A 19060-nucleotide genomic window follows, 5' to 3' on the forward strand; every position below is an offset into this window, starting at 1 on the left:
AGCTGGTGTGAAGTCTGGACACATAGCCACTGTAGTCTTACTGTCTTTTTCCTAAGGCTTAAGGAAAATCTGTTTATTCATCTTTAAAGATGGTGGAGGTGGTGGGATGTAAGGGCATTTTATTACTGTGTCCTTGTCAACCTTGCAAGAGTTTCCAGTTCAAAAAAGTCACTGATAGAGAAGTCTCTGCCCAGGCTTGTCTCCTCTGTTCTATCTACAGAAGCCAGGACTTCCTCCTCTGTTCTTGCAGCCTATAACACAGCTCTACATGCCAGGACTGCTCGACAACCAAACCCACATCACACCTGCCACAGGCAACGTCTTCTCCAAAAACTGAGGCCCCGACTGTCCAGTTCCTCTAAGTAACAAAACACGCAATGCATATACCCAAGACACAAATGAGTTTTCCTAAAGCGAAATATATACACTCACCATCCACTACAATGGACAAACCACTATACTAGAATGGAGAATAGTTAAAACTCTTGTCTCTATGCTGGGGTGGGGGTGGGGAGAAAGTCTCTTATTGTGGGAACAAGTTCACCAAGAACTAGCTCTGTGGGTATAAATGCACAGTGGACAGCAGAAGGAAAGCTGAAAACTGCTGTTGTTGAAGTAGAAAAGAACCCAAAATAGGTTACTGATTCCAAGTATACACTCTTTAACACGTTTCTGCCTGCAAGTAGAAAACAATTATTTTTAGTTCACACAGACAACGTCCCCCAGAATGTTAGCATCAATTGTTTCACAAAACAGGGGCTCCCTTGTCAAATTCAGAATATGCTACTTGCTACAGTTTTTCTTCTGTCTTTTTAAGACTTGGAATACTACTGGACCAATATAGGCTACAAGAAGTGTTACATTACTACAAGCAAATATTGCATACACCCAACATTGGGCCAAAAAAATCCTTCTTGATATAAGGACTCATTAGAAGTGTTCCATATGCAATTCCTGAAACGAGAACATAGCATCAATTTATGTGAGAAATTGTGCTCTAAGCATATAGAGAAAGAGGAGTAGGTAGCCAAGTAGAGTAGGTCTTTTGTGTTAGAGATACCATGCTTTGGCTTGGTTCTGAAGCTTCAGCCTTCAAACTAAGCTCAAAAGTGAGTCAGTGGGCTGGTGAGATGGCTCAGTGGGCAGAGCATGTGTGGGGCACGCCTGATGAGCTGTGTTCAGTCCTCAGAAACCATAAAATAATAGTGGAAGATGAGAACAAACTCCACAATGTTGTGTCTAACCCTTCCCTACACGGGCACTGTGACCCACACAGGGCCACAGACCCACAAAAAATTAACCTCTTCCCATTCCTACAAAACAGTGGTCCCAGGAATTTCTAATTTATAGTGTAAGAAATAAGAAAACCGGTTAAAACTGACTTCTCTAAGTGCTGTAATCTAACCAAGAACACCATCATTGCCACAGGCAAGTTATTTAACTGTATGCATTAAGTCACACCCTAAACAAGGACAACCCTAAATTGAACATATAAAGTAATTTTAAAGAAATATAAGCATCTCACAGATACACAGAGAAACCTTGTCTTGAAAAACAAACAAATCCTTTATATTAAAGTACTGGTTAAAAAAAAAAAAATCCTTAGTTGGGAAGTGGTGGTGGTACACGCCTTTAATCCCAGCACTTGGGAGGCAGAGGCAGGCAGATCACCGTGAATTCCAAGCCAACCTGGTCTACAAAGTGAGTCCAGGACAGCCAAGGGTATACACAGAGAAATCCTGTCTTGGAGAAAGAAAGAAAGAAAGAAAGAAAGAAAGAAAGAAAGAAAGAAAGAAAGAAAGAAAGAAAGAAAAAAAACCCAAAAATCCTTATTTAGATGAAAGCTTCCTCCCTGGAGTTCAAAGAGTTCACTCATTAAGTGATATTTTTCCTTCCTTTTACAAGAAGTGTGGCTTCCAAGGAAGGGGAAATAGGTATGCTGCCAAAGGCTAAGTAGATAAAGAGAGCAGAAGGCTTCAGTGAAGGTGGGAGGGAAAGGCAGAGGATGGACTATAGGGAGGAATCACACTAGATATCTTTTGAAAAGCTATATCGAAAATCTACCACTGTAGATGCTTCCTACGATATGTACGTATATAAAGGAGATATATATATATATATATATAAAGAAATTTAAATGGAGTTACCGTATAATGATGAAGACCATACCCCAACTACATTTTTATTTTACCAAATAAGACACTAAGTCCAAGAATGTGTTACATCTTTTTTGTTTGTTTGTTTTGTTTTTGTTTTTTGAGACAGGGTTTCTCTGTGTAGCCTTGGCTGTCCTGAACTACTCGCTTTGTAGACCAGGCTGGCCTCAGACTCACAGCAATCCACCTGCCTCTGCCTCCCCTCCCAAGTGCTGGGATTAAAGGCGTGCACTACCACACCTGACACATCTTTTTGAGTCTTTAGCTAAAGGTGTCCTTTAGACACATCCCCAAATTACAGGCAATTGCCAATGCTGCTGATTACCCTACACAACTTGATAGTAAGTAAGACTCTATTGCTAGCATACCACATGCTTATTTATGATAAAGAACAAGAAGAATACTCAACTTGGAAGTGTCAACTCTACTAGCTAGTGCTGAAAGTAGCTATACATTCTACTAAAAGAGAAAAACAGTCAATCTCATGTGGCTATGAACTTCCTGAGCTACAATAATAACACCCCTGCAAGATATGGACACGGGTGCAACAGTGGCATGAATGTTGGGGATGTAACCAACAACTTTTTAAAATTGGACTTAAGACCCTGCCCACAAGATTGAAACCATGCCTGACAATGTTAAGTAGGCCAAGAAACTGAGACTACATAGGTAATGGGGCACTACTACTACCATCCTGCTAATTGAGCATAGCAATAAAACAACTTCTAATGGCAGATTGCTATGCCCCACTCAGCCTTCATCAGCGGATAGTAATTAACAGACTCACAATTGAACAACACCCAGTTATCACCACCACCCCAAGATCAAGGATCTATATCAAAGGGGGGAAGAAAAGATCGTAAGAGCCAGAGATGACAGGTGACTTCAAGGAAGCGGTGTTTTCCAGACACGACAAGACGGATACATATATAAATGACAGAGACTGTGATGACAGCATGCACAAGACCAGCACAAGTTTAGGCCAGACACAGTCCCTGCATGGAGCAGATGAAATGGGCACAACAAGCTTTCCGCAACTGAAATCTACTGGGAGAGGGAAAGCCAGTGTTCTTCATTTAAGTGACACCAGGTACACCGACCATACTCCAGGGCAGGGCCCATGCTCAGGAGTTGGCCAACACATGTCAATATAACTTTTATTTGCTTGACTTAATGGTCATCTCAAAGGCTTAATGCCTTCATCTGCTAACCTAGGCCTAGTCCCAGAAGCTTCTAGCCTCCATAAAATCTAATCTAGGCCTAGAATGTTTTCAGCCTCTGAGACTTACTGCTGAATAATCTCACTCTTTCTAACTCTTTCTGAACTCTGGGCTGGCTGGTTCAACTCAGCTGCTCAGGCTCAAACTTCTCTCTAAGCTAACTGATTCAAATTGGCTTCTCTCAGTTTCTGACTGAATTGCTCTGCTCAGCCTCAAGCTAACTTTAGCAATCTGTTCTAATCTTCTGGCTCCTTCTCATTCATTCTGTCTTCGCCTGTGTCTGGCTTGTTCTCTCTTCGGCCTGTCTCTGTAAAACTATCCTGGTAAAAACTGCCTCTGAATTCCACAAACTGAACTGCCACAAACTCAACTCCATTGTACTGCCTCTCAACTCACTGACTCAACCAAACAGCCTGACAGAACTGACTAGAACTCAGAGATCTGTTTGCCTTTGTCTTCTTGGACTAAAGGTGTCTCTATATTCCAGCAGGAACACACAGACCTAGAAGGTCTTTGGATGTGATCTCTCGACAGAACAGCCATGTGCTGAATTAAAATTCCTCTATAAATGCAAATCAGACTGTCTTTTTTTTTTTTTTTTCTGTTTTTTTTTGTTTTGGCGTTTTTCCTTCTTTCCTTCTCTTTTTTTAAGAGAGATAAAGTGGGATGAGGGATCTGTGAACAGCTGGGGGGGGGCGGAAGAATATGATTAAATAGAGTCAAAATACATTATATGAAATTTTCATAGGATAAATTAAAACAAAAAAGTAAATGTAGTGTGGTGAAAAGAAAGCATACCTTAATAATATATACAATAAAAAAAAAAAAAAATTTACAGGGCTGTTGTTCAGGTGTGTATGGCTGAGTGTTCACAATCTCTGATGATGGCTGGACATCATATGCCCAAAGCATTGGGAGTCCCTAGGACACAGGTAACTCCAACACTGTCAATTCTGTTCCCATAACCTCTTGAAATGTTTTCATATATACTACATGGTCTCAAAACTATCACGTGCTACCAAATACTACTCATTGTCCGACAATTCCTCAGCACATCGCACTGGGTGAGGTAAACAAACAAGGATCTTTGGCAACCTGGCTGCCAGCCAATGGAAGCAGCGACTAACTACACCATGCAGGATAATAGCCAGCTAACATTTTATGAGAATGTCCTGTCTCCCCACTAGTCCTCCACGCTCTTGAATCTGAGCTGCCCTATGACTTATTTAACTGACAATCGGCATGTAACCAAACTCACTCATGGCTGACTGGTTCCTAAAGTCCGGTTAGGAGCTTCTACTGTAGCTTTCTTAGGACACGCGTTGTGAAGAGAGGCAGCAAGTGTAAGACACATGACAACTTGTGCTGCGGCCATGCCCTAATGAAGCCTCAGCTAATCGTGTAGCGGTACATAAGCAGAAAGCTCTGCCTCCCAGCCTAGGTGCCAAATGTGTGTATCTGAAGGCCTGATGGCGCTAGCTTGTCCCTTTAGCATGATGCCTCCATATTAATTTATTTTACACCATAGCTATGGCAAAATACCTGACAGATGCAACAAAATGTAAAGATTTATTTGGGGTCATGTCATGGAAAGCTTGGCAGAGCTTGTCATGGTGGGAAGATGCAACTCAAATGGTTCTTCCTGCCTCAGTTGACCAAGATGTACAGCATGCAGGCCAGAACTGGAACCAGCCTACAGCTGTCTAGCTTTCCTGTTGGGAACCCATAGCAGAAGGTTTCATAACAGCCAAAAATGGCCCCACTAACCTGGGACAAAGTGTTCAAACAATCAAGCTTATGGGGAAAGCATCCTTACTTTTTTAGCGTACAAATTTTACTGAAACACAAATTTGAGACCCACATGCTTTTTATAGTATATCATGTCACTCACAGGCTAGGTTATCTGTCAGACCTCTGTTGATTCTATTTTGAGACAGGGTTTCTCTGTACAACACAGGGCGGCCTGGAATTTGTGTGCAACTGAGGCTTACCTCAGACCTGTGGCAGTGCTCTCTCTGCCTCCCAAGCACGGGGATTAGTGACACGCATCACCATGTTTCCGTCTTTTGATCCAGAACGACTGAACCTTACTCAAGAGAAAATGGGGACTTAGGGGTTGCAGAGATGGCTCTGCAGCTAAGAGTGCTTGCTGCTGCTCCAAAGGATTCATGCTTGCTTCCCAACACCCATATTGGAAGGCTCAAAACTGTCTGTAACTCAAGCTCCAGGAGACTGAACACCTATCCTCTTCTGCCTCCACAGGAATCTACATGATATGTGCATCGCATCTCACACACACACACACACACACACACACACACACACTTGTGCCCAACTCTTGTTTTTATTTGTAAATCTAAAAATAAATGACAAAATAAGGGCTTTAATAATTACCTAAACACATTTAAATATAAACCTATCCAATTCCACTTGAATAGAGAGCAATTCAGAATGCTATACCTCCAAATAATTTAATCTAGAAATGTGAGTATACCCGTCCCTGTTCAGGCTAAATGTCTTAATGAAAATGAGTCTTTAAAAAAAAAATACTATACACATTAATTTCTACCTTTGCCCACATTATTTTTACCAGATGACACATGACACCTTTGACTGTATTATTGGAACAGAGAGAAATAAACGGGTACACACGAGTAACTCTGGTGAAGCATTAATTATAAAACATGTTAATCAAGTTACATGTTTCTAGACCACCTATAAATAGCTTGTTCCTTTCAAGTTCCTGTAGCCAACTTGGCTTTTCGTAGCCAAACTGAACATCAATTACTAGGTCAAAGTTCTTTGACAAGTCTATACTTCAAAAGAGGGTACCCTACAAAATATAGTTCTGGAATATATCTGAATTTCATTGCAATTCTGTTTAAAAGAGGAACTGTTCCAGTCCCTGTCTTCCAGACCATTGGTTCTCAGCCTGTTGGTTCAGGCCCCTTTGGGGGTTGTATACCAGATCAGATGTTTACATTATGATTCACAACAGTAGCAAAAAAAATTACAGCCTCATTGCAGCAGCAACTAAATCATCTTATGGTTGGGGTCATCACAACCTGAGGAACTGTGTCAGAGGATCACGGCCTTAGGAAGGTTGAGGACCACTGCTCTAGACTCATCAGTTTCACACACTAACAATCTCTGTAGATGTTTAATTAATAAAAAAAAAAATGCTGTATTCAAAAAACTGTAAATAGTATAAGATACGTGGCATTCTATACTGACACGTCTTTAAAGAATTTTTGAATTGTGTAAACCTTTATGCTGTTCATCGGTAATATAAAATACCTATTATTTTCCTCAAATATATATGGTATCTGGTGTCCATTGCCTTTCAGAGATGATATATTAGCTCTTTAATGCTAAACCATGCAAATTTCAAAATTCTTACTAGTATAAATCCAAAGACTGTAGATATGAAAGTTAGTTGGGGTTTCTTTTGTTGTTGTTGTTTTATGTTTGTGTGTGTGAGCATGTGTATGCATTTATGCCCTAGTACACGTGTAAGCCTCTTACTGTTTTCTGCTGTGTATGGCACACTAGCTGGCCTGGGAAGCTCCTGCGATTTCTCATTTTGACGTCACATGTCACTGGGATTGCTCACCCAGGCTTTTTGTGGGTTCTGAGAATGTGAACTAAGTAAGGGCCAGGCTCATACAGCCAGCTTTCACCCACTGAGCCGTCTCCTCAGCCCTTCCTTTCTAGTTGTATAAGCTTGGAGGTAAAGCACTTCTTACTTCACCCGTGTAATTTACACCATACCGGTTCAAATCCGACCCAACTGGGATCATAAGAATATATGGCAATCCCACCCTTCTGGTTCTTCCAAAATAAATGGCAAGGGCCAGCAAGCCGACTCAGCTCGCTGACATCCTAAGTCCCATTCCACGTACCCACAGGGTGGAAGAAGGGAATCTGCTCAGAAAACATGTCCTCTGTCCACCACAGGCACGCCATGACACACGTACACATTCACACACAGATGAATGATAGACAGCAAACAGATGACAGATGGATGGATAGATAGATAGATAGACAGACAGCAGACAGATGGATGGATAGATAGATACATAAATAGATAGATAGACAGCAGACAGATGACAGATGGATGGATAGATACATAGATAGATAGATAGATCGATAAATAGATAGACAGACAGACAGACAGACAGGCAAATAGATAAACAGACAGACAGCAGACAGATGACAGATGGATGCATAGATAGATAGATAGATAGATTTTTTTTTTTTAATTTAAGAGTAGGCCAGGCATGGTACCACATGGTTTTAATTTCAACGCTAAGGAAGCAGAGGCAGGAGAGTCTCTGTGAGTTCTTAGCCAGCCTGCTCTATATATTGAGTTCCTGGCCACAGGGCTACATAATGAGACCCTGTTTTTTTTTTTGTTGTTGTTGTTGTTGTTTTAAGTGTTTTTAAGGAACTGGCGAATGTAGACAAGGATAGATCACTAATGAAAGCAGATGTATGTGCAGGGGACATGTGAAGACATACTTATTGGAGTTATGCCAAGGTCCCCTTAGACTTTGGAAAGGGTGTTTAGAAAAACAAAAGGAAACACACACACAAAAAGATTTTTAAAAATTTCACTTCTCACTATAGAAAAGGCCTGAGAGTGAAGAACAGGCTACCCTGAACAGTTATCCCCAGCAGAGTTGGAGCTTTTATCTGGGTTCAGAAAGTCGATTCCTAAATTTGGTGGGAAATTTGAACATGTTTGTTTCTCCTTGCAGCAGTGCTACAGATGAGTGTCATTTTCTGCCTGCTAAAAAGGGACCTAGTAACCATGGCGCAGAACTGGGTGACTTAAGGATCTACAGAACTCCAGCATCACTTATGCTTTCTTTTTCCCTTTATGGAAAGTGGCTTTCATATTTTTAAGTGGCTCAGGGCTCTGACCTTCTCCTGTCTCACCTTGACTTCCTCCTTCCAGACACACCCACCATTCCCTCTGAGGTAGAAGCGGTTTAGATATGAACACCTTAGAAGCAAAGCACTTAGGGCGGGTACAGGAGAGACCAGAGAAGAGGCTAGGAGGGCACTTTCCAAATCTACAGCCTCCTACATAAAGGACAGTTGAAGAAAACACAGTACAGGTCACACAGAAAGAAACAATAGCAGTTTTAAAGCTCCCACAGCCAGAGGTCAGAGGACAACTTGTATGAGTCAGTTCTCTGCCTCTACCATGTGGGCGGGGTTCCAGGAATTTAACTCTCCTCCCCCCCAACACACACACATGCTCCCGCCCTGCCCCACGACCTCTCCATCCCATGTTTTTTCAAACTTTTTTGCTAGAAGGGCATATCTGTGGATAGCTGCTCCAGGAAGCATTAAGTACTTCCTGTTTATGAGATTAACAGCTGCGCCTTAAATATATACTTACATATAAGGGAAAAAAAAAAAAAGAGAGAGAGAGAGAGACACACACATATAAAATTCTTCTTCTCTCAAGTACATGGTGTTGGACCATAAGCACTCAGGTAATCCACAGTCAGTCTTGTCTTGGAGGCTCATTAACAGCCGTCTGTGCTGACCATAAATGACGTCCTAGTTTACTGAAAGGAACCAATGATTTATGTGCCCCAAAAGCTGCTCAGAGCAGTCACCCCAATTAACTTTCAATGCTGTGGAGCCCTTCCTTAAGGCTTTCGTTATAGTTCTTAGGCTAGGTAATCTGACTCATTCCAAAAAACGCTTCCTGAGATAAAGATGTTAGCCTATGAATGCGTCAAAGCAAGCATTCGTTTCTGAAGCTGTTAACAAATTCATCTCCAAAGTGCTTCTCGATACGTTTCCACGTCTGCTCGCTGACAGGCAGCAGCGTCTCACTGCCCTCCATTACTACAGGAAATAAGCTGTCCTCTACCACAAGCACTGTCCTTAGGGCACCCCAGGTTACCAGAGCAGTTCTTGAATAGAAAGGAAAAAAAAAAAAAATGATGGCCCCAGACTATCAGAAAATTGCCTGTGGCTACCAACCCAGAACTTAGACCAACCCAGCCAGGCAGTCTGGCTCCTAGCCTTGTGTGCAATATCTCCACTGTTAGCCTTGTGTGCAGTGTCTCCACTGTTCCTCTCACACTCACCCACTGATCCACTCCAGCTCTTACTCACTGCCTAAAGTGGAGGGAGCCCTCTGCTGAGACAACAGAACCCACCCAGGGACAAGATCCCTAAGACCCAGAACTTACACCTGAATCCAGGCAATGCAAATCTGACCCAAAAAGGTCATGGCTCTGGATACGTGAGAGGTCTGGAGAAGATCGAAGACATAGAACATGGGTCTGGTTAACTCTCACCTGTATCTTTACATTTTTCGTAACCAGGTACCTTTAATCCCAGCACTCAGGAGGCAGGAGGCGGATGTAGAGGCAGGCAGATCTCTGTCACTTCAAGGCCAGCCTGGTCTACAAAGTGGGTCCAGGACAGCCAAGGCTACACAGAGAAACCCTGTCTCGAAAAACTAAAAAGAGTACTACCATACTAAGTTCACCGATGAGAAAATCAATAAAAGTAGACTGTGCCCTAAACATCTTAGAAAAGATGACAGATCTGTCCCATCTTCCTCTAGAAAGATCCAGAAAGACCAAATAGTCCAGTGCCTGGGGACTGGCTATGGCCTATAGTAGGGCTCGGTGAGTGAGAGAGTTTGCTGTATCAACATGAAGACCTGATTTTGAAGTCCAGCACTATTCAAAAAGTTGGATGAAGCCACTCTCAGGCGTGTAACTCCCACCCACATGCCTAATTCCAGGACTATGCTAGGTAGAGACAGAAATGTAGCTGGGTTTTTTTTTTTTTTTTTTTTTTTGGCCACAAACCTAGGTCAAGGTGTGGTGAGAGATTCCGTCCCAAAGCAATAACGTCAGGGGATAAAGCAAGACTCTAGAAGCCTCCTTTGGCCTCGATACTCACACCTTCCCATACACACACTGTACATTCTGCACATACACTCTCTTTCCAACACACACACACACACACACACACACACCATCATACATGCATAAAAGATCAACTAGGCAAATATAATCCTAATTTTAAATGTTTAAAATTAGGATCAGTTAGCTCTACGACACAGATGGTAGAAAGATGGTCATGAAGAGCCACCGTGGTCAAGCTAAAATGATTAAATTATAAAGGTGGTGGGTGAGTAATGGTCTTAAAGGCAAGCCTGTCACTTGTGACACCACATGACCAGTCACTGCACGGAAGAGAGACTGAATCCTTTCCCTGTGACTAAGATCCTTGTGGGTGATCAGCCACATGTCCCCTGTAGAAATGGATTCTTCTCGAGCAAAGAGCAGCTATCAAATACAATGGCAAGACATGAGGTTCGCTGATCTTTCCACACAGACAGTTTGATGGGCCTTGTATTTAAAGAACTGCACATGTCAGGAGTTGCCAGACAGGCCTGCATGGTTCCTATTTACTTCTACAAATGAATTAAATACCTGGCCAGTTCAAAGTGACAAATGTGGTGTTCAGAAGACTATTTCTACTCAAGGAGTTAGACAAGCTTTCTGCTCCTCTTGCCTGAGCTCACTGCAGACACTCCACGGCCTTTCTTCTCCCCTCTAACAAGGAGCTGCTTGTGCTCCATCTCCTGGAAGAAAAGGGACCATCACACAAGACAGCCAGCCCCACCTCTAAGCATTTGCTTGACGTGAACGCTTTGGACCAGGACAGCAAACATCTGATGGAGAAATGTGAGTGAGGTTTGTCATCACACCATCTTAGCACACGTTCCTCCTCACCACCAAGCGGGGCAAGGCACGGCAGCCTGAACACACATGGTGACACCCCGAAGATGGTGAGGAAAGGTTTCTCAAGACCCTTAAGCAGAGCTTTGATTTAAGAACTGGAAGAAAAGGCAGGAGATATAATGAGACCTCATTCCTTCAGTCAAAGAGGAGGAAGCACAGAAAAAGAACACCAAGTATGGCAGCCTTGGCCTCTAGTGTGCTAGGGGTCTGTCCTCACAGGTGACACTGGTGCTCACAGCTGACAAGAAAGTGAGAACTATTATTGTAGGATCATTTGTTCTGATGTTTCATTGATTATTAAAAGTGACATACATCTAGCTGCCGTATAGCCGATCCTCCAGCCTGTGTACCATGCTAAACAAGTAACTGTTGAGTCCTTTTTGCTTCAACACTTCGTAAAACAAACCGTAATAGAACTTGACACATAAAAAAGAATAATGAGGGCTGGTGAGGTGACTCAGTGTGTAAGAGCCATGCCACCAACCTTGAGGACCTGAGCCTGATCCCAGGAACCCATGTGGTAAAAGGAGAGAGCCAACTTCTGCAAGTTGTCCCCTGACCTCCACACATAGAATGCAGCACACACACACCGTCACATACATACATACAAACAAACAAACATACATACATACAAACAGACATATATACATACATGCATACCACAGGTTAAATAAGTGCAAAAAATAAAATAACTCTAAAATAAAGGAACAGCGATGAGAGCAAGCCCCACTGAGAAGAGGCAAGAGAGGGCAGAGTCTTTGTGCAGCAAAAGGAGGAACCAATGCTTATGAAAAACAAGGGATGTCTTATCAGGAGGCCGGGGGTGCCGTGTGAGCATTAATCCTCATATTTGAAGCCATAAACTAGTAACAAGTTCTATGAATATAACTTTACATGATTCCCCTACAACACACACACACACACACACACACACACACACTCACAATTTAAAGATGTGGCCAATGAAGAGGCAATGTTTCACTGCCTACATGAAAGTAAGATCTGCCCAGTCAAGAATGTGTGCATCTTAACAACTCAAGAAGGAATTATGGGTAAGCATTCTGCAGTACAGAACAAAGACATTGTCTTAAAAAAAAAAAAGTCTTTGTGTCATTGAAAACAATCAACCGTGTGGACGGGTACAAAGAATGCATTTCCTCACTAAATCATACAAAAGTGGAATCAGGAATGGTCTTTAGCTACCTGCCATATAAAAACTTATTAGCAAATGCCCCGTTCACAAAATAATTAAAGTTTCAGATAATATGCAAATTTGGAAGAAATTACTAATGGCACAGTACATAGGATTTTTAAATACTGTAGGGAGTCACATAAAAACGATGGCCCTCGACTGGGTGCATCGCTCGGTGGTAGAGCCCTTGCCTGGCAAGCACAGGTCCCCAAATTCAATCCCCAGCACCATGAGGGACACGCAAGGTGCCAACCCCATCAAGAAAAGCAATCTTGTCTTTTGCTTGAGACTTATATTCAAATGACTGGTTTCCAGATCTTCCGGGAAGAACGTCCTTATGCACTGCAGGAAGTTTGCCCCATCTAAAGCAGGGGCAACTCTGTCCTTATAAGAATTTAAGGCTGAAATCTGTGCAGCCACCTTTATTCGAGTTTGCTCATACACCAAGCATCAGGAAATCCTGCAGACTCTCTCTCCAAGAGTTCATGACCCACTCCCTCCATTGCTGCGATGACTAAGACCAGGCCACTGTCACCTTTACCGCCTACGTGTGGCTGTTATTTCTACAGTTTATATAATCAAAACTCACCATCTTTTAAAATTGACGTCTTCTCTGTCCTTCCTCTGCTCAAAACCTGCTCCCTCCATGTCATCCTGATGAAGAATGTGATCGAAAGCCCTAAAGTCCTACACAGGCGTCATCTGCCATCTACTTCCGTCTGTCTCTCCAGCCCTCTAGCCATGCCGGGCTCTTTGCTCCTCTGGTGTCTGCTGCAGGGCCTCCTCTAGGCTTATTATGACTCTTCTGCATTCTAACCTTGGCCTTAACAGCCATTGCTCTCAGATACCTGTTAGCCTTGGCCAACAGCAGCTCGGGGTTCACCTTCTATCTCAGGGCTCCTCTCCCTACCCCAACACATACTTTCCCATAAGTCTTAAATATAAAATGCCTTCTCTGAGCTCACGTGCTGAAATCCTGGTGCCACTATTTGGGAGGGGGCGATAACGTACTTGTGAAAGTAAGTGTTAGGAAGAAATAGCTACTTGAGGTGTGATTTTGGCAGCCAGACACCTATCAACCCATGGCTGCCTCCTCTACCACACACTTACGCTGCTACCATGCTGCCTAGCCTTGGCTCAAGCCTAAATCAGCAGGGGCCACAGGGCTGAAGCCTCTCTCGCTGAGAGTCAAGGCAGGTGCCTGCTCTCTTGCTATTCTCAGGTGCTTGTCACAAACATAGTCACATTCTCCACCTGACACCAGCTCAGGGACAACTGTCTGAGTGACAACATTTGGAGTCACGGAGTGGCTGGCCGGCTAGGCTTTTCCAACAAAGCACTGGATAAGACATGACCATGTTTAGAGGTGAAATACGGTTATAAAAGTGACAACGCTTGCTGCTTGGCATTGCTGCTGGGCAACGTCCCTTAAAGTGGAGGAGGGAAGTCAGAAGACAGGAGGGAGCCCAGCTGCCAAAAAAAGGACTCACCCACATTCTCTCAATGTTTATGGACTTCAGTACCCAGCTCCCATGTGCAGCTGCCTCTAGCCCAACCCAAAACTTGCCGTGGGAGAAAAGATATTTCCGAGTCTTTCTGAATTCCAAAGACTAAAACTTTACAATCTTCTTCATTTTCCAATGTCTGTTTTTTCTTCTTTTCCTTGGGGTGGGGAGAGAGTGAGTGAGGATCAAAGTCTTCCAGATTAGATTCAAACTTGCTACATAAAATGACTTGGAAATCCTCATCCTCCTGGTTCCTCGTGGATGCTGAAATCACAGGCACACACTAACACAGCCAGTTTCCCATAAATCATTTTACTTCTCATTCATTCATTCACTTGGTTGTTATGGCGGAGGATATTTTTTGTTTGTTTGAGATGCAGCCTCATATAGCGCACCCAGGTTGACCTTGAACTTTGTAGACACAGACAAGGCTAGGCCTGAATTCCAGACCCTCTTCACTTGCACACGGTGGGATTATAGATACGTGGCACCACGCCTGGCTTCCAATATCATTCTTAACTAAGAATGGTCACCTTCTATTTTTTTTTTTCTTTATTTATTTAGTTAGTTTGTTTATTCTGGCTTTTGGTTTTTCAAAGCAGTGTTTCTCTGGGTAGCTCCTGCTGTCCTGGACTTACTCTGTAGACCAGGTTGGCCTTGAACTCACAGAGATCCGCCTGCCTCTGCCTCCCATACTCTGGGATTAAAGGCGTGCGCCACCACCGCCCAGCTCCGCCTTCTATTTCTTAATCTTTGACAAATGAGATTCCCAAACACTATGTCAAACTGAGGGAAGATATTATTCCAGGTGGCATAAAGTGTTAAGAGCTGCAAGCTAGTTGAGGCAGACACTGCCCCCATGGGCTTCGCATGACTTTGTCCAACTAGTGAGGGGGGGACTATTGTGAAGTCCAACCTGCAGTCAGAGACTTAGTGAACTCTGTGGTACACACTGCTAAAAACTCGGGGAGTCAGAATGTGACTCCAGCCACGTTGGTCTCCACCCTTGGGTTTCAGGTTTCTGATAACCCTTATGTTAAAAACTAACAACAACAACAACAACGAAACAAAAACAAAAACAAAATATTCAAAGAGCTGAGTCTCCAACCTATTTTAAACTATTAAGTTTTTTTGAAGGTGTTAAGAGTTCTCAGTACGATAGAAAAATATCACTTGGCATTAATATTAAAAGGACAAAATTAAAACATATAAAGCAATCATAGCAGGGTTTTCCCCCTTAAAACGATGCTAAAGTCAAGAGAGTAGTAATATAGTTTTTGTTGAGAAATTGCTTTTCCTAAAGCAAATACCGAGATGCCTGCCTGGAAAACAAGTAAGTAAATAAAGTCTTATAAATATAGCTGTCCATAAAAAGCGGTTTCCTTCGGAAACATTTGTATACAGTCGGCCAGAAAACTAATGTTAACACGTTCTTTCAAGTCCCGGTAGTCTGAGGGGAAAACATTGCAAAAAAAAAAAAAAAAAAGAAAAAGAAAATATAAAAACAGGATTCTACAACTGGAAGGCCCCAACCAGGAGCAGGAGGAATTCTTCAATTTGGGATGCGGGTGTATATGTGATTAAGAAAGAGAATAGAAGACAGGAATTTTACAGTATCAGAATGCTTACAATATTAATTTCTCGCCATCCTGGGTTTTCATAAGGCCCAGAACATCAATAAAGAAGGGTTTTGCAAGAGAAAGCTACAAATCAAACATTTTCTATGAACATCTGAAATCATGCTTTGTGTGTGTGTGTGTGTGTGTGTGCATGTGTGTATATATGTATATCACAATGTATCTATATTATATATCTTAACCCATAAGCGAGTTCATAATATTGAACCATTTGTTTGAATAAATAGCTCATTGATGTACACATTATTTAGAATAAGTGGTGTCTTTTGATAAGCAAGGTCAGAATTCTTAGCTATCTCCAACTACTTTTAAATAGATCAGAGGGCATGCAGGATCTAATGTAGCCTCCTCATGTGAGTTTTGATTCAGCTTTATCCACAAAATAGGCACCAACTATCATGAAGCCTTGGAGCACCTTCCTACTGCCTAACCTACCAGCCAGCCAGCCCACGCCTATGCGCCTTTAAGTATGATCACCTGATCACTGCTGATTCCCTCTCTCTCTCTCTCTCTCTCTCTCTCTCTCTCTCTCTCTCTCTCTCTCTCTCTCTCTCTCTCTCTCTCTCCCCTCAAATCCTTCATCATTCCACAAAGCCCAACTCCCTGCCAACCTCAATACCTCAGCCCCTTCAAGGCTAAGCAAGGCACCATTCTGCTTAGCTGATAAGTTACCCCTAAGCTTAAGGGTAAAAAAAAAAAAAAAAAAAAAAAAATCAATGATAGCCTCTCTCTCCTCCCTCCTTCCTGCCTCAAACCAGCTTCCACCTTCTCCTGCAGCTTCAGTACCTATCCCCCACGAAAACCAAATCCCAAAACAGGGCAGGGGAACCAATATGGCAGCCAGCAGGGAGGCCTTTTGGAGACCATCTATAGACACGGCCCAACACAGAACATACTGCATGGGTACTGCCTAACCCTGCTCCTCTACCCACCTTGGTTCTACTTCCGCAATAGCTGAAAACAATTCAATCCTTGTTTTGTTTGCTCAGCCAACTTAAGTCTAGACCACATGTGTAACAAGCTACAAAACTGCACACAACAGGAAGGAATGCCTGCAGCCTCATGCAAAAAAAAAAAAAAAAAAAAAAAAAGCTCCCAGCAAGAAACTTTGCTTACAGCTGAAGGAATTTCTGGGGTCTGAGTCTGAACAATGCCATGACAGTTCGGACACCAAGGTCCCAGCGGGTTTTAGTCACCCTCACACCCAAGACACCAAGACTCCACTCCAGTCCACAGGCCCACACAGCCTGAGGCCAGTGACAACTGCTCAGTTCTGGAGAGCAGGACTGCCGTGTGGATGCCAAGCCAGGGCTGCTGCCGGTTGGCTGTCCCAGCTAACAGATGAGTATTTTGCAGTCCCGCAGAAGCACGAGTGAAAACGACTGGTAATTCTCAAAGACAACAGAAAGCAAAGTGGTAACGCATGCAGAACCAAAGCAGCCGTTCCCTCGGAACTTTGGAAATTAGTCCATTCAATGGCCTCGAGACAATGGGCAACACGTGGGGAGCAAAGTTCTTCTTCAGGCAAGCTCTAACTCAGAACATTACAGCCTTCCCTTTGATTTTCTTCCCATGCCCCCATGTTTGGGGATTTGAAAAACCAATGAAAGAAGGCATTCTTTCCATGTAGGGCACCCAGAAACAATGAAGTTTTCACTATCACTGGTTAGCATCAAGATGAAATTGAACTTACTGATATTTTGGTTTTTTGCAATCTTCCAGGCCATGTTTGCAATTTATATCTGAGAGTGGAGATTAAAAGGTTTCAGCTAGGGAGAAGGTCATTAAGGAGAGAAAGGAAGAGGCAGGAGGAAAACCAACCTTGGAAAACAGAACAAAGTACACAGAGAGGCAGGAGAGGACTCCCGGTCTAAACGGTGTAGAAAGCATTTGCCCCAGCTGCCTATAAAGTGATTTAACATTAACCCAGTCTCTCTGCCAGCAGAGTACGGCCTGCTGACAAGAACTCCCTTTTGAAATCCCAAGCGTGTAGGGAGGGGTGTGTTGGGCTGCGGGAGTAATCTACATACACTGAAGAATGCGAGCAACACTGGCACAGGCCAACGTCTTGGGCATTTTGCCTATGAGGTCTGCTTTCAGCGAGGGGGCGGAGGGTGCCACTCTCTAAACAGCTCGTGGAGTGACCAGCCTCCCTGGGTTTTTGGCAGACTTTCCCTGCGAACAGTTCCAGCGGAGTTTTGAGCCCATTCAAGAATTTCATCTCACAGAGAGCGTTTCCGATACAGTCATTTGATCAGTCAGCATTTGCACAGGCACCTGCTAAGCAACTGGTCTGAGAGCCGCATCGCAGCCTCCGCCCCCTCCCCATCCTCCCCCGGTAACCAGTAGGGCTCCTCCTGCACACCGGGGTGAATGAGATGCAAAGAACAAGGCAACCCCCTAAGCTGCAGCATGAGGTCAGGCTTCAAGTGCAGAGGCGATTCTCTTCCCTCGTGACAACTTCCCTGTCACTTTGTTCCTAGGGTAGGTAGGAGTTTTTGTTGATCTCCTTACCTGGAGGTGGCTTCTTCATCGCCTCCCTTTGCATAGCTCTCCCCAACCACCTGGTCCTTCCCGCTCGGGTGGTAAGCAGTTAGCACAACTCCCGGGGAACTCGAGAGCCAGCTCATGGTGAGAGAAGGGGCATAATTTCTGGGATCCTGAACAGAGAGGAATGAAGTTCCTGTCTCGCCTTGGCAACTTGCTTATTAGCAAGGGCCAGCCCCTCCCCGGTCCCGGCCAGCGATTCACAGGGAGAGGGGCGTGGCCTCTCCAGCTGGGCTTCCTGGCCCTGCAGCTACCGGCTGCGGGTGACTCACAGCTTTGTTTAAACCCAGCAATCCCAGACGGCAGCAGCAGTTAAGGGGGCCCGGGTGTGTAGGGTAGTCCCTGATCCCAGCTCGCCAACGTAAGTACAAGCCTAGTGAGATAGGAAACTGTGGCTTGGGGCAGGGCCCTCTCCCCTTCGCCATCCCTGTTTCCATCTGATTATTTCTGCCACTTCGTGTAACTAGAGTAATGCATTCCTTAACCCCTTCGGTGCAGGGCGTCAACGTTCACCACAGCAAAACCAAGGCGCCCAGTCAAACGCATAAATGCCACCTGGCCCACCAGAAAGGCCTTGCTTTCCAATTTAAAAGTACTGTGTTATTGTGTAGCCTGCCATGCCAAACATACCTAGTTTTATCAGAACACTCTTGAGGATAAATAAATGACGACCTAATAACCTGTCCCTTAAGAGGTATTGCTCAAGATAAAAGAAGTTCCAACACTCGCTGTGGGAGGTGGGGTGGTGATACCCAGGAGCACTTTAGTTTGCACACTTGCACACGTGTGCAAACACACTCACACACACACAGTATCTATAAATATTGGAAGAAAAAGTATAGGCAAGGGACAGGTGAGATATCTTGACCAAAGTAAGTTAGCAAGTGCCAGGCTACTAGATGTCCACCTGCATTCTGTCTTGTCTGGACAATGAAGACCAAAGCCCCATTTTTTTTTTTTTTCTTTTAAATCATTTCCTGAGTTTTTTGAGACAGGGTTTCTCTATGTAGCCT

At 43.7% G+C, this 19060-nt stretch overlaps 1 protein-coding gene across 1 annotated transcript in view; it reads right to left on the bottom strand.

Moving 5' to 3' along the window:
- The window catches only part of Arhgap18 (Rho GTPase activating protein 18), a 146949-nt gene extending 128735 nt beyond the window's left edge, over positions 1–18214 (bottom strand). Inside the window, exon 1 of the mRNA XM_051164595.1 lies at positions 18015–18214. Coding sequence (XP_051020552.1) covers positions 18015–18130 — 116 coding nt within the window. The 5' untranslated portion in view covers positions 18131–18214. The remainder of the gene's footprint in view (positions 1–18014) is intronic.
- Positions 18215–19060: the final 846 nt, after the last annotated feature.

The sequence above is a fragment of the Acomys russatus genome, chromosome 21 (assembly GCF_903995435.1).
Source record: "Acomys russatus chromosome 21, mAcoRus1.1, whole genome shotgun sequence".
Lineage (NCBI taxonomy): Eukaryota > Metazoa > Chordata > Mammalia > Rodentia > Muridae > Acomys > Acomys russatus.